The following is a 15,534-nucleotide window of genomic DNA, read 5'->3' as shown; positions in this document are numbered from 1 at the left end:
GTGAACAGGTCGATAATAAAAATTGATGTATTAATTAAAACGGACATTTCCGGAAAACCGAGTGACGACACAGATAGAGCAGCGCCATTGGTCAGTTATCGTTTAGAGGTGGGTATGATATATAGATCATGTTTTTAAACTTGACCACTTGTATCAGCGGTTTGGGTAAATCCTGATTGTTTATAGATCAGGGAGACTCAGGTTAAACACTCGTGATTGAGTCTAGTATCGTATGCTGATTGTTAAGGATTTATTTTGGGTAAAACTAACTTCTGTACTGCTGAATTTCCAGTAAAGTTGTTGAGTAATGAGACGGTTAAGATGATCAGGAGAAGAAAAATGGCTGGATAATGTGTGACGCTCAGTGTTTATAAGGTGAGAATGTTTATGTTCGGTTATTATTAGCTTGTTGATTTAAGTTTACTGTTGCAACACTTGTGACAGCGAGTCAAAGTCACAGTGTTCCGTACAGACAGTTTTATAATAACCAGATAAAACTGTATTTCATTATATTTAATGTACAAAGAGCAGAAGACGCGGTTTAAGTTCATATTATTTATTGTACTGACAATGACAATATAAAATAAAACGACAAATTGAAATTCAGTTGTTTACACTGTTTATATGATTTAATTATTGTTAACGTTTTATCATTACTGTATTAGTTTTAATGTTAAAAGTCAGGATGTTAATGTCTTATTGCGTAATAATTATAATTTGATTGCTGTTGAGCAACCATGTTACATTTGTTTACCTTTCAAACAGCATGTGTGAGAATAAAACATAGTCACAGTGTTCCGTACACTGAGAGATTAATATTAACTAAAGTAAAGCTGTGCCCATCTATCTATCTATCTATCTATCTATCTATCTATCTATCTGTCTGTCTATCTATCTATCTATCTATCTATCTATCTATCTATCTATCTATCTGTCTATCTATCTATCTATCTGTCTGTCTATCTATCTATCTATCTATCTATCTATCTATCTATCTATCTATCTATCTATCTATCTATCTATCTATCTGTCTATCTGTCTATCTATCTGTCTGTCTATCTGTCTATCTATCTGTCTGTCTGTCTGTCTGTCTGTCTGTCTGTCTATCTATCTACAGGGGTTGGACAAAATAACTGAAACACCTGTCATTTTAGTGTGGGAGGTTTCATGGCTAAATTGGACCAGTCTGGTGGCCAATCTTCATTAATTGCACATTGCACCAGTAAGAGCAGAGTGTGAAGGTTTAATTAGCAGGGTAAGAGCACAGTTTTGCTCAAAATATTGCAATGCACACAACATTATGGGTGACATACCAGAGTTCAAAAGAGGACAAATTGTTGGTGCACGTCTTGCTGGCGCATCTGTGACCAAGACAGCAAGTCTTTGTGATGTATCAAGAGCCACGGTATCCAGGGTAATGTCAGCATACCACACCAAGAAGGACAAACCACATCCAACAGGATTAACTGTGGACGCAAGAGGAAGCTGTCTGAAAGGGATGTTCGGGTGCTAACCCGGATTGTATCCAAAAAACATAAAACCACGGCTGCCCAAATCACGGCAGAATTAAATGTGCACCTCGACTCTCCTGTTTCCACCAGAACTGTCCGTCGGGAGCTCCACAGGGTCAATATACACGGCCGGGCTGCTATAGCCAAACCTTTGGTCACTCGTGCCGATGCCAAACGTCGGTTTCAATGGTGCAAGGAGCGCAAATCTTGGGCTGTGGACAATGTGAAACATGTATTGTTCTCTGATGAGTCCACCTTTACTGTTTTCCCCACATCCGGGAGAGTTACGGTGTGGAGAAGCCCCAAAGAAGCGTACCACCCAGACTGTTGCATGCCCAGAATGAAGCATGGGGGTGGATCAGTGATGGTTTGGGCTGCCATATCATGGCATTCCCTTGGCCCAATACTTGTGCTAGATGGGCGCGTCACTGCCAAGGACTACCGAACCATTCTGGAGGACCATGTGCATCCAATGGCGGTGCCGTGTATCAGGATGACAATGCACCAATACACACAGCAAGACTGGTGAAAGATTGGTTTGATGAACATGAAAGTGAAGTTGAACATCTCCCATGGCCTGCACAGTCACCAGATCTAAATATTATTGAGCCACTTTGGGGTGTTTTGGAGAAACGTTTCCTCCACCAGCATCACGTAGTGACCTGGCCACTATCCTGCAAGAAGAATGGCTTAAAATCCCTCTGACCACTGTGCAGGACTTGTATATGTCATTTCCAAGATGAATTGACGCTGTATTGGCCGCAAAAGGAGGCCCTACATCATACTAATAAATTATTGTGGTCTAAAACCAGGTGTTTCAGTTATTTTGTCCAACCCCTCTATCTATCTATCTATCTATCTATCTATCTATCTATCTATCTATCTATCTATCTATCTATCTATCTATCTATCTATCTATCTATCTATCTATCTATCTATCTATCTATCTATCTATCTATAATAAACAGCTTAAAAACTAAAGACACAGTTTATATTACTGATTATTTATTTCACTGACCTGAACACAATTGTGTATATGCTTTTCCATTCAAGTTCAATGTTTTAATGTCAACATGTCGATGTTACTGTATTAGTTTTAACTTTGTGTGTTTAACTTTGTTTATTTGTGTAATATCGATTATTTAAATGCAGAAAACACACCACTGCTACCTGTTTTCTCCTGTCATTTGTTTAAAATTAAGAAGACAAGGTTTTACTTAGTGTCACAGGCCAGGCGCTGATGTTGTTCATTGAGCCCTGTGTCTCAGTCAGTCTTCCAATTCCTCCAAAAGATGGTTCTATTGAGGCTGAGGTTGTATGTCTGTGCAGGCCACTGGAGTTCCTCCACACCAAACTTGTTCAAGCATGTCTTTATGGAACTTTACGTAACACAGTTGGCACAAAAATGTAATTTTATATGCCTGTTAGCAATGAGTTTGTTGAAGAAGCCACTCTCTAGTTATTCTTTCATGTCCGATGTCTTTAAAAATAAATACACTAGACGACTACCGCTGAGATTCGAGGTTCAAATCTCTGCAGTGCTATCAGCGGGTCTGGTATCTGGCTATGTCTGGGGGTCTAGCTATTGTGAGGTGCACTAGTCAGAACATTAACACTGTTGTTACACTGTTGTGATATAGTAAGAAACATGACGACTGGTTTACATTTAACATTTCTGTGTGTCTTTTAGCATTCATTCACAGAATCATTGATTCAAAGCATCACCTCCAATCATGTCGAACCGGAACATAAACGAGCACACTCCTCTTCTGGAAAGCTCATCAAGTCTCCCCCAACAGGAATCTATATTTAAAGGATGTCGGTTGGCCTGCGTTGCCATCCTGGTGGCTGTATCTCTGGAGCGTGTGGCTTTTTACGGCATCACCTCCAACCTAATACTGTTCCTCAACGGCAGCCCGTTCTACTGGGAGGGCACTGTAGCCAGCCAGGCACTTCTGATCTTCATGGGCGTCACATATCTGGTGTCTCCGTTCGGCGGCTGGCTGGCAGACGCGTGTCTGGGAAAGTTCTGGACCATTGCGGGTAGTTTTGTGCTCTATTTAGCTGGCATGCTGCTTTTCCCCTTCCTGGGCAGCGAAGGTTCATTGGTGAAGCTGTGTGGGGAGATGGTGGCGTTTCCTGTCCAGCCTGTTGAGTGCTTCAACAAGAGCGTGCCGCTTCCCACCAACGTGACCTGCCCTAGTCGAAATTCTTACTGTGGACATGTAATCTACACCGGTTTGGTGCTGGTGGCTCTGGGTGTGGGAGCTGTGAAGTCCAACATCACTCCGTTCGGAGCAGATCAGGTAATGAGCTTCACATCTATTAAGCTTAAAAGCTTGAACTGGTTTTGCAAGGTTTATAATAAAACAGGTCTGCGAACATTTCTGTATCTAACTGAAAAGACCAGGATGTTTATGACCAAGCAAACTGTAAACATATCATGGCAGCTGAAATGCATGAATTTAATAATTAGAAGGGTCGTCCCAATACTTTTTGCAACAGTCCACATACAGTCAAGCTTAATGTAACTGCGGCCCTACAAAGAAGCCTCTGCTCCAACTTAAAGCCCTGACTATTGGTTGCTGATCATTTGGACAAAGAAAGAGCAGATACAGTGACTTCCCTTTTTAACCACAGCCTCCTAACTCAAGATGATATAAAGCCTGCTGGACTGTAGACGGTGACACCCCTGTCTCAGCAGTTTCTAATTCTTGGCAGTTTTTTTTTTGTTTTTTTACTTTGAACAATCAGACAAATTTACATTCAGACGTAACATTCTGTTGCATCTTCCACCTATTCCTCATCCATGCTGGTTCAGGAGAACCAGAGACTAGCACACGCACCCTTTAACACATCGAATGCCATCAGGCTCTTCTTTTGACCAGCCAGTGACGGATTTCTACATGAATACGATAGAATAAAGTATTCTTGTAGTGCTTGTGTTCTCCTTTATCAAACAGTTGGAAATGTTATCACGGCAGCATCAAGGTGTCTGCAGCAGCATCAATTTAAGACAGGTCTCAGCAGCAGTGGGCTAGCGTAATAGACGGCTGCACGACCTGAGCACCAGACTTTTAGCTGTTTTGTCTGTTCCTGTTGCAGAGGAATCATGTGCTAAACCTTTATCCAAGTTAAAAGTTGTCATGCCTGTAGCAGGTCAGATTTCTGTAATAATCAGTTGGAAAAGGTTCAGCCGACGTCCTGAACACTTAACATTTGGCATAATGGGTGTTTCTGCAGTGTGGTGGCACACGCGGAACATCTGCAGCGACAGGGTTCTCTTGGTTTCACTTCATATATTTGGTGACAGACGGCGTACCGCGGAATATTTAGAATTGCAGGCACCCAGTCACAAGACTGAAACAATGGACGTATTTATAAAGAGCTACTTCCTGCTCCGTATCACATTATGTACACGTTTGTTGTGTCAAAATGATCTAAATATGAATATAATGAGTAGAATGAATTCTGTTGAGATTATTTAAAAGTTCATGTCATTCCTAACATCAATGCTTTCTGAAACTAATCAAGTTCAGTGCACGCCTGTAGGGATTTGGACACCTGATCATGAGCTTATTGGTAATCCCATTTCAAAAACAATTCGACCCCAACGTCAGAAATAAACCAAGAAAACATTATAGAAAACGTACAAACCAAATGATCTACACTAGATGTAGAATAGGTCAATCCAGATTGACCTAAGAGCCCAGACGCTGCGAAGAATGTCAGACACCAATTACAATAAAACACATTCTCCCTTGCATGTTTTTGTACTGTGGGAGGAAACCGGACCTCCGGGAGGAAACCCACACAGACACGAGGAGAACATGCAAACTCTGCACAGAAAGGACCCGGACCGCCCCAGCTGGGGATCGAACCCAGGACCTTCTTGCTGTGAGGCGACAGTGCTACCCACCGAGCCACCGTGCTGCCCACCTTAACAATATAAGATTGAAAACATATATATATAATACAAGACCAATAAATCTAGCATAGAACACAGATTCCTGCCATAAATATTATAAATGTGACAAAATGGCCTCATAAACTCGCAATTTCAATCTTTATATGCTGCTATTTTTATTGACCGTATATTTTATGTCTGTGTCGTCGTGTTTTTTCCTTGTTGCTGATGTTTTTCTTTCTTGTTATATGATTCATTTATGTTGAGAAGTACCGCACATTATTTTATTATACCATGTACAATTACAAATAATTCTATTCTATCCTATCCTATTCTATTTTATCCTATTCTATTCTTTTCTATCCTATTCTATTTTATCATATTCTATTTTATCATATTCTATCCTATTCTATTCTTCCTATTCTATTCTATTCTATTCTATCCTATTCTATTCTATTCTATTTTATCCTATTCTATTCTTTTCTATCCTATTCTATTTTATCATATTCTATTTTATCATATTCTATCCTATTCTATTCTTCCTATTCTATTCTATTCTATTCTATTCTATCCTATTCTATTCTATTCTATTTTATCCTATTCTATTCTTTTCTATCCTATTCTGTTCTATCATATTCTATTTTATCCTATTCTATCCTATTCTATTTTGTCATATTCTATTTTATTCTATCCTATTCTATCCTATTCTATCCTATTCTATCCTATTCTATCCTATTCTATTCTATTCTTCCTATCCCATCCCATCCCATCCCATCCCATCCTATTCTATTTAATCCTATTCTATTCTATTCTATTCTATCCTATTCTATTCAATTCTTCCTATCCCATCCCATCCCATCCTATTCTATTCTATTCTATTCTATTTAATCCTATGCTATTCTATTCTATTCTATCCTATTCTATTCTTCCTATCCCATCCCATCCCATCCTATTCTATTCTATTCTATTCTATTTAATCCTATTCTATTCTATTTTATTCTATCCTATTCTATTCTATGGCATTATAAAAACAAACAAACAAAAACAGTTGGTATTAAAACCGAGTGACCTCTGTTTTCTTTTCTGAGAATGCTTTTCACAAGACTTTTTCAGTCACAAGCGTGTGTATGGCTGGGCACTGATATTGGTCAGGAAAGCCTCAGATGATGTTCCAGTTCATTCCAAAGCTGTTGAGTTGGGCTGAGGTCAGGGATGATTCTTCAATAACAAACTATAACTAAGCAAGGATTGTTTGTCTCCTGTCTGTCCCTGCAGGTGAAAGATCGAGGTCCAGAAGCAACACGACGTTTCTTTAACTGGTTCTACTGGTGCATTAATCTGGGCGCCATCGTGTCCCTGGGTGGCATCGCGTACATCCAGCAGAACCTGAACTTCTCAGTAGGCTTTATCATCCCCACCGTCTGCCTCGGCGTCTCTCTGCTCGTCTTTCTGCTGGGACGTACGGTGTTCATCACCAAACCACCAGACGGAAGCGCCTTCACTCACATGGTTAAAATCCTGTTCTCGGCCTGCTGCGGTGGACCTGCACAACCTCATCTGCTCAGGTAAAGAAATACAGGAATAATAATAATAATATATAATAATGTTTCCTTACCCACGGGCCATCAACTCTCATCAAACTGATTGTTTTTCTTAGTTGCTTTGAATTCCCAAGTGCTAAATATACACTTCATTCTGGTGGAAGTGATTAGTCGAGCGGTGGAGCGTGTTCACTGAGCTGCGGAGCAGAGCGGAAAAATCTGACAATAATTAAATAAAGAAAATAATAATAATGATAAAAAAGAAAGATAAACACCTAGCAATGTGTACAGAAAGACTAGTAGCTCATTGCCACTGGAATTCACTGGAAGTTTCTGAATCCCCAGCATTTCTATCAGCTGGTCAGGCTATGTCAGGGGCTCTGTTGTGACTGAGACCCTGTGATGGATTTGCATTCCCTCCATTGATTCTGGGGAAACTGGACCCACCATGACCCTGACCAGGTAATGTGGGGTTAAACATGAAAATGAAATTAAATGACTCTTAAGTTCCTGTTTTAATACAGAAATAAGAACAGTGCAACATCAACTATCATGTTAAGGGGACGAGCTGGCTGTTTAATTGTTATTTTACTAGGTCCACTGTGTGTGTGTGTGGCGCTGTATGATTGGACTATTGTTTTAAACAAATTCTTTGTCCCGTGGAGTGCAGTGCAGTACCCGGCACCCTTTGTACATGTAAAAGACGAAGCAGCGCATCGTTCAGTCTTTTTATTGTTAGTGTTATTACAGGAATGAAGCGTGTTAGTATTTCTGAGGTGAATCAGAACTGGTGATCCTGGGATTTGTTCCGTTTTATTAAAGCGCTTATTACGTTTTTATTCAAAATAAGATATTTTTTTAAGGGAAATCTTAGTGGTTCCTGTGAAAACGATGTGTGCACTTCATATGAAATAAAAGAGCTGAATGGGGTGATTAAACTTTCAGTGAAAAGGTTAAAATTTTTCTGAATCCTCCATTAGATTTATGGATAGATAGATTGATAGAAGGATGAATGGATGAATAGATAGATGGGTGGATCGATAGATGGATAGATGGATGAATGGATGAATAGATAGATGGGTGGATGGATAGATGGATAGAAGGATGAATAGATAGATGGGTGGATGGATAGATGGATAGAAGGATGAATGGATGAATTGATGGGTGGATGGATAGATGGATAGAAGGATGAATGGATGAATAGATAGATGGGTGGATGGATAGATGGATAGAAGGATGAATGGATGAATAGATAGATGGGTGGATCGATAGATGGATAGAAGGATGAATGGATGAATAGATAGATGGGTGGATCGATAGATGGATAGAAGGATGGATGGATGAATAGATAGATGGGTGGATCGATAGATGGATAGAAGGATGAATGGATGAATAGATAGATGGGTGGATGGATAGATGGATAGAAGGATGAATGGATGAATAGATAGATGGGTGGATGGATAGATGGATAGAAGGATGAATAGATAGATGGGTGGATGGATAGATGGATAGAAGGATGAATGGATGAATTGATGGGTGGATGGATAGAAGGATGAATGGATGAATAGATAGATGGGTGGATGGATAGATGGATAGAAGGATGAATGGATGAATAGATAGATGGGTGGATCGATAGATGGATAGAAGGATGGATGGATGAATAGATAGATGGGTGGATGGTTGGATAGATAGATTGATTAGCAGGAGAGATGGATTAATTGAATGGATTAGATAAATGAATTAATTGGATGGCTTAATGGATGGATAGATGGACAGATGGATGGATAAAATGATGGGTGGATACATAGATGCATAGAAGGATGGATGGATGAATGGATGTATCGATTGGATGGATGGATACATTGATTGAATAGAAAGATGGATTGGAGAGTGATCAATTGGATGGATTGATTAGAAAGAGAGATGGATTGATTGAATGGATTAATTGGATGAATTGACCGGATTGATGGATGGATAAGTGGATGGATAGATGGAAGGAAAGATGGATTAGATGGATGAATTGATTGGATTGATTGATGGATGAATAAGTGGATGGATGGATAAAAAATGAATGGATTGGATGGACAGGTCAGTAGATGAGCTGAACTTCTGAAAGACAGGTCAACAGACAGATAGACTAAGAACTGGATAAATAGAGTGCTGAAGATTTCGAAAAGTAAATAGATTCATTGATGGACAGATAAATACATAAACGGATTGACCAGCAGACATATGGACAGGCAGACTCATGAGGAACAGACTGAAAGACAAACATGCAGATTGATCAATACATGTATGGACGCTCAGATAATTAGAATGATGAATGGACAGACAGTTGCACTGAAAGATCGATGATGTAAACAGTTCTGTGGCGGGTGGATAGACGGACAGACAGAACAGACGAGAGCTTCAATCGCTAGATGTTTTGAGCCCGGTCGATTGCTTGGCATGTTTAGTGTTTGGCATTCTCGTCAGCAGTGGTTTGTCTGAGCACAGCTCTAAAACGTCTCTTTTATCTTTTATCTCGTCGTCTACCAGCCGTCACTTTGATCCACATCTCACCTGTCTGCTCTAACGTAGCGGCTCTATTCATCATGGAGAAAAGGATATGTTCAAGTGCTGCTTCTTTACTTTGAATTAAAGTAGAACAATCGCATCGGGGAAATGGGGTGAATGAATGCTTCGTTTTCATTCCTCACTTTACAAGCTTTTTCTCTTTTTTTGAGTCTCTCCTTAAATAAGGTGTACACGGCTTTGCAGTGAGATTTTTATTCTCTGTAGACTTAAGGTATAGAACCTCACGAAGGAGATGATTGTTTTATTGTAGAGGGAAATTAAAATGCTCCGCTGCTGATTTGACTCTTGTTAGCTGAATAAATTACTTTGCAAATGCTTGCATCTTTTTCTTCTTTTTCTTTTACGTTTTTCTTTTCTATTTTTTCTTCTTTTTTTTTTTTAATGCATTTTCTCCCTATTTTTCCTCCTAGTTTAACGCATCCAATTTTGTCTTCCGCTGCTAACAGACTCCAGATTTGCATCCAAGGAGAGCACGTTACTGTACACACCTTCTTCACACGTGCACAGCCCTCCTCTTCTCGTCCGTGCGTCCTGCATGGGCGTCTCTTCTGCCAATCAGGGTCCTTACACAGCGTATGATTACCACTCACCCACATATAGATGGTGCCCAGCCGACCGGTGGCAACACCGAGCCTCGAACCGGGGAGTTCAAATCCCCCTGTATATCCCGCTGCGCCACCTACATTTTTAACATCGCTTTGTATTTAATAAGGAAGCTCAGGTGGTGTAGCGGTCTGTCATGCTAGCTCGCACCTCTGAGATCCGGCCCGGGCGTCTACACAGACGTGATTGGCTGTCTGAAGGAAGTCTGGCCGAAGCCTTGTGATGGATTGCCGCCGTGTCCATGTTAGTACAGTGTTTTCTGGTAGAACCGTGCCTGCTGCCACCCTGACCAGGATAAAGCGTTTGATACAGTGAACATGTTGATAAGCACACAAAAGGTTTGCTATCACACATGTAACGGGTGTTTAGGTGACTGAAAGGTCTTATATGCTTGCCCACCACCTCCTAGGCCAGGCGCTCAACAGATACCATATTAGACAGAGGGATACTGTGACAGATTAGACAGTGGCATCTGTTGATAGGGCAGTTGTAGCCTAGCGGTTAAGGTACTGGACTAGTAATCAGAAGGTTGCCAGTTCAACCCCCACCACTGCCAGGCTGCCACAGCAAGGCCCTTAACCCTCAAGTGCTTAGACTGTATACTGTAAGTCTCTTTGGATAAAAGTGTCTGCTAAATGCTGAAAATGTAAATACTGTGGATGCGTAGTGTTATTACTAAGTTATTAATAATATAACATGCGTACATGGTATTTGGGATGGTTAAGCCCCTTTTATTCTGAAGAATAAACTAACTAGACATGACATTACACTCCAACTCCTGTTTTGCAGGCCCAAACCAAGTCTGCTGGATGGAGCGAAGGTGACCTATGGAGGGAGGTTCACCGAGGAGAAAGTGGAGGAAGTAAAATCGCTGCTGAAAATCCTGCCGGTGTTTCTGGCGCTCATCCCGTACTGGACCGTCTACTTCCAGGTCAGACGTCTTATCATCACGTGTAAAATGGAAAGATGCGTCATAATTATTATTATTATTATTTATCGTTTATCTTGGTGCTTGGGTGGGGCAGCGGTAAATTATGGCAGACCACTAAACCCTGAACCCCAGCGGTCTTACCCAGTCAGGTAATAAAATCTTTAAAATGTAATTATGTATGAAATCAATTCAAATTATAATATTTATAATAATTGATTGGCAAAATTAATCCATGAAACATAGAAAATCAAATCAATCATGATAGCACAAATATAAAAATGCATGTTATATAAAACAAAGCATCAGAGAAAAGAATAAAAAGAATAACAGCTGGATGATATTATATATGCTTTTGTCATTTTGTACGTTCTTGTGAGTGAGACAGCAGAAGTGTGTTCTCACAGGAAACACACTGAAAAGCACCACTACCCCTAGTTCGACTCGTTTTTAAATTTGACACCATTTTCATTTTCACTTGTCTGTAACTTTAGTTCTTTTGTACTGAATTAATCTGAATAAATCTAAAATAAATCACTTTTTGAGAAATGAGCAGTGTGGCAGCAGCATAGACAGCATGTGGGTTTCCAAACAGACACTGTTGGGCCCTTGAACGAGGCCCTTAAGCTTCTTTTCTCTAGGAATGCTATTTAATAACTAACCCTGTGATCTGACCGCAGCTTCCAAACAAACTTAAATACATGGAAAAGAATTTGATTGTACTGTGCTGTACATGTGTGGATGTTTGAATGACAAATAAAAGCACTCTGTTTTATTCTGTATGTGGCCGAAAGTATGTGGACACCTGTCCATGCTTCATTTCTGTATAAGTTATTTTTTGAGGCTTGATGTTGATTTGTGGAAGAAATAGTGTCAGTGAGTGTCAACTTTGTTTTATTTGTTTTTTATTTAATTTAATATAAACAATATTAATTGGAGACACTGAATTGCTCTGTAAGTGAATGGGTGTGTGTGTGTGTGTGTGTGTGTGTGTGTGTGTGTGTGTGTGTGTGTGTGTGTCTCCAGCACCCACCCCGTGACCCTAATTGGATAAGCAGATAAGAAAGTGAATGAATATACACTACCTCTAGTTTGCACTTTATTGCTGTGTTTGTGATGTTTGTGATGTATGTAAATTGCTGCTGTATTGCTGCAGTTTCTCTTTGGGATCATAAAGTAATCAATCAATCAATCATTTACTCAAACGATTATTCAGTTGCATTTAGTTTGTGGTCCATAAAAATGTTGATGACATGGACAGAAAGACACAGACGGACTTCAAGCTGTCTCTCCATGTCCGTCAGTCCATGTACCATGTCATTAAATAAGAGTAGACAAAACACATACATGAATGTGTGCATTAATGTTTACATTATGCTTTATTGTGCAGATGCAGACCACGTACTACCTGCAGAGTCTTCATCTGAAGATTCCTGGTACCCAAGCTAATTCTACAGACCCTCACGAGGTGAGAACCGTCCACGTGATCTGATCAGGGAAAGTCCCAGTCTAACAAGGAAGTTAAATGTTACTTCATTTAGGACATTTAAGGTCACTTGTAAGTGCTCTCTCAGTGTCTGAGGAAGGGTAGGAAGGGTATCTGGCATAAAAACTATGCCAGGTCAGCTTGTGCCAGGTCAGCTTGTACTTATGTGCTTGTACTTATGTTATACGTGCAATTAAAAGAGAGAAAATTTTATTGATCCACCTTTTCGTTTCCTACACATGTTAATGTCATTTTTTAATGGTATGAGAGTAATTTCTGCAGCTCTTAGATTGGGTCCGGGTGGGTCGGGTTGATGTACGTGGGAATTATTCACAACGTAAGTAGTCACAAGATAAGACGAGAGGAAGCAGAAGCTGTAGACCAGGAACTGAAACAGAAAACAGAAGTAAAGCTAACCACTCTATTTGCACTCTGACAACTGAAAAAACAGAATTTACTCATTTTAACCTTAAGCTTTAAATTGTTAATGATGTTCCCCTGGTTTCCCCTTCCATCCAGAGGTCACTGCCTGCATACTTGGGAAAGAGAGAACCTCAGAAAATGTCTGTCTTTATAGTTTCCAAGTTTCTGAGACATTCAAAGTAGACAACAGTTGACAGCATACAGACGTACAGTATATGGACAGATGGATTGTCTGATCAATTTTTCTGTCGAATCCACGTACATACGGATGGACTGTTGTGAAGCCAAGACTGAAGGACTAATCGATAGTCAGATTGTCAGATGAACTGATCAACAGCCGGAAAAACAGATCAGCATATAGGCGGAGAGCTGACAGACAGTTAGACAGACCGATCAAATGAGAGACGAATTATTTCACAGCTGGATGGAGACGGACTAACTCGCAGGTGACGGACTTTTAAAGGTGGATAACAGACTGTGAAATTGATCGATGGAAGTACTGATGAATTAACAGCCGGGTCAGTTGCACGTCCTCGTGTCCATAAATTTTACTGTTGTCATTCCGAATGACTTTTGCTATGCTTCCTCACCCTTGGATCAGTGTTTCTTTTTCTCCACCTGTCGAGCTGCCTGTCTGTCTGCATGTTCGTTCATTTGTTTCTCCATCTTGATTGGTCTGTTTCATCACTGGTCCATTGACGAGCTCCTTCACCTGTCACTTGGTTTGTGGATGTGTTTATTTCTTTACCTGCTGATTGGTCAGTCTTTCCCATGGTCAGTTAATGTCGATCTTCTTTCGCTTGTTGTTTATAGACGAAGAAATGGACGGACGGACTGTCAGGTAAAGATCATATGACTTCAAGTGTATTGGTCACAACAAATAAACATGTATCTCATACAAGGTGAAGCTGCCAAACACAGCTTACAATAAAACATTTATTGCTGGACTGTATCATTTATGACCACGAGAGACAACAGATCCTAACAGCAAAGACAATGAAGGATGTATTTGATAATACACAAGCAAAAACACTCCTAAAATTCCTGTCAATAACAAAACTACAGCAACACATAATGGACACACACAGACAACAGTCCCAGTGTCACTGAATAAAATGGAATAGCGAATAAAAGACGCATCGCAGCCTTTCCTGCCATGAACATGACCCAAAGGCAGACATGGCGTTAAACACTAAACTAAACTAGTATGACTCAAGGTATCGACAGGTGAATTCATAAGGAAACTGAGAGTAAAGTGGACAGACGTTCTTGCAGATCACGAGTTTTATTGTCACTATATTTTGTTTATGACGTCTATTAGAGAGCAGCGTGTAAAAGTCAGCACATGCCCGCCTGAATCAGTAACGATCCAAATTAGCAGTGTAGTCATGTGTGTTACAGCGCTACAGTGTAATACACACACACACACGCACACACACACACGGCGAGGAGGTCTTTCCTTTCTTAATTAGCATGTGCTGCTGTCAAATAGTCCCACAGAGCCTGAAGGGAATCCGCTGTGCGACTCTGCAGATTTAACAAGGCCAAGCTGTGAGTGCTTAATGAAGATGTACCGGGGAGGGGGGCGAGCAGAGACGCGCAGCAGACGGGAATGGTAGAACGAGCATCCGATACTGCAGAAAGAGAGATAGAGAGAGATGTAGATAGATAGAGCAGGCTTACAGGGACTTGTATAAATGACTGAGCAGAAATTTTAATGAGTAATGGAAACGTAATGGAGGAATAAAATAGGGAATTAGACACATTAAATGAACTCTGCTTTTACTCAGCCTAAACTATGAGCTTCTCTGTGGTTCTTAATGGGTGTGAAAGCTGGACAATAAAAAAGCAGGACTGGAGGAATATCAGTGCCTTTATACTTACTTGTACTTGCAAAGCCTTTTCGGAGTACCTTGAAGGGCAAGGAAGACAAACAAATCAAAATTAAATCAAACTAAACCTTTCAGTCCAAGCCCAGATAACCAAACTAAAGCTCTTTTATTTTGGACTCATTATAAGAAGAACCCATCCTTTGAAAGACGTTTAAAAATCCTTTGAAAGACAGTGTATGTTGTAACTTGTATGTTTGGAAGAATTGAAGCTAATGGAATTAAACAGCAGCCAGAAACAATTAGAGGAATAATGAACGAACCATTAAGAAGTCCGAAGACCCAAACAGTAAACAGGATAGTCTAGAGAAACACTATCCACATGGTCGGCAGGAGTCTGAATCCACTCGACGGCACTTGATAATAATAATAGATTGCTGCTGAGTAAAATGTGACCTTGAGTAATGAAACACACATTTACCATGATTTACTTCTATGTGTGTGTGTGTTTATGTGAGAGTTTTCTCATCTACGTGATCAGAAACAAGCAGTAAGGTGCAAAATCTTTTATGTGGCACAGCAGCCTCTTAGCACACTGTAAACTGGATGCTGTTTCTTTATTATCCAGGGGCTTTTTCCTGGCAGACTTGTTATATCTCTGTCCATTCAGACAAGTTTCCTCTCAGAATAAGGTGATGAAGGGACTGATGGACGGACGTGACTTACAGA

General features: G+C 40.2%; 1 protein-coding gene across 1 annotated transcript in view; it reads left to right on the top strand.

Annotated features, from left to right (window-relative positions):
- Positions 1–136: 136 nt before the first annotated feature.
- Positions 137–15,534, top strand: part of slc15a4 (solute carrier family 15 member 4) — a 39,268-nt gene continuing 23,870 nt past the window's right edge. Inside the window, exons 1-5 of the mRNA XM_062999492.1 lie at positions 137–375; positions 3,202–3,817; positions 6,694–6,983; positions 10,929–11,070; positions 12,458–12,535. Of these exons, the coding sequence (XP_062855562.1) occupies positions 3,245–3,817; positions 6,694–6,983; positions 10,929–11,070; positions 12,458–12,535 (1,083 nt within the window). The 5' untranslated portion in view covers positions 137–375; positions 3,202–3,244. The remainder of the gene's footprint in view (positions 376–3,201; positions 3,818–6,693; positions 6,984–10,928; positions 11,071–12,457; positions 12,536–15,534) is intronic.

This window comes from Trichomycterus rosablanca, chromosome 7, assembly GCF_030014385.1.
Source record: "Trichomycterus rosablanca isolate fTriRos1 chromosome 7, fTriRos1.hap1, whole genome shotgun sequence".
Taxonomy (NCBI): Eukaryota; Metazoa; Chordata; class Actinopteri; order Siluriformes; family Trichomycteridae; genus Trichomycterus; species Trichomycterus rosablanca.
Note: the sequence above shows the minus strand (reverse complement) of the source record. Positions and strands in the feature narration are given on the sequence as shown.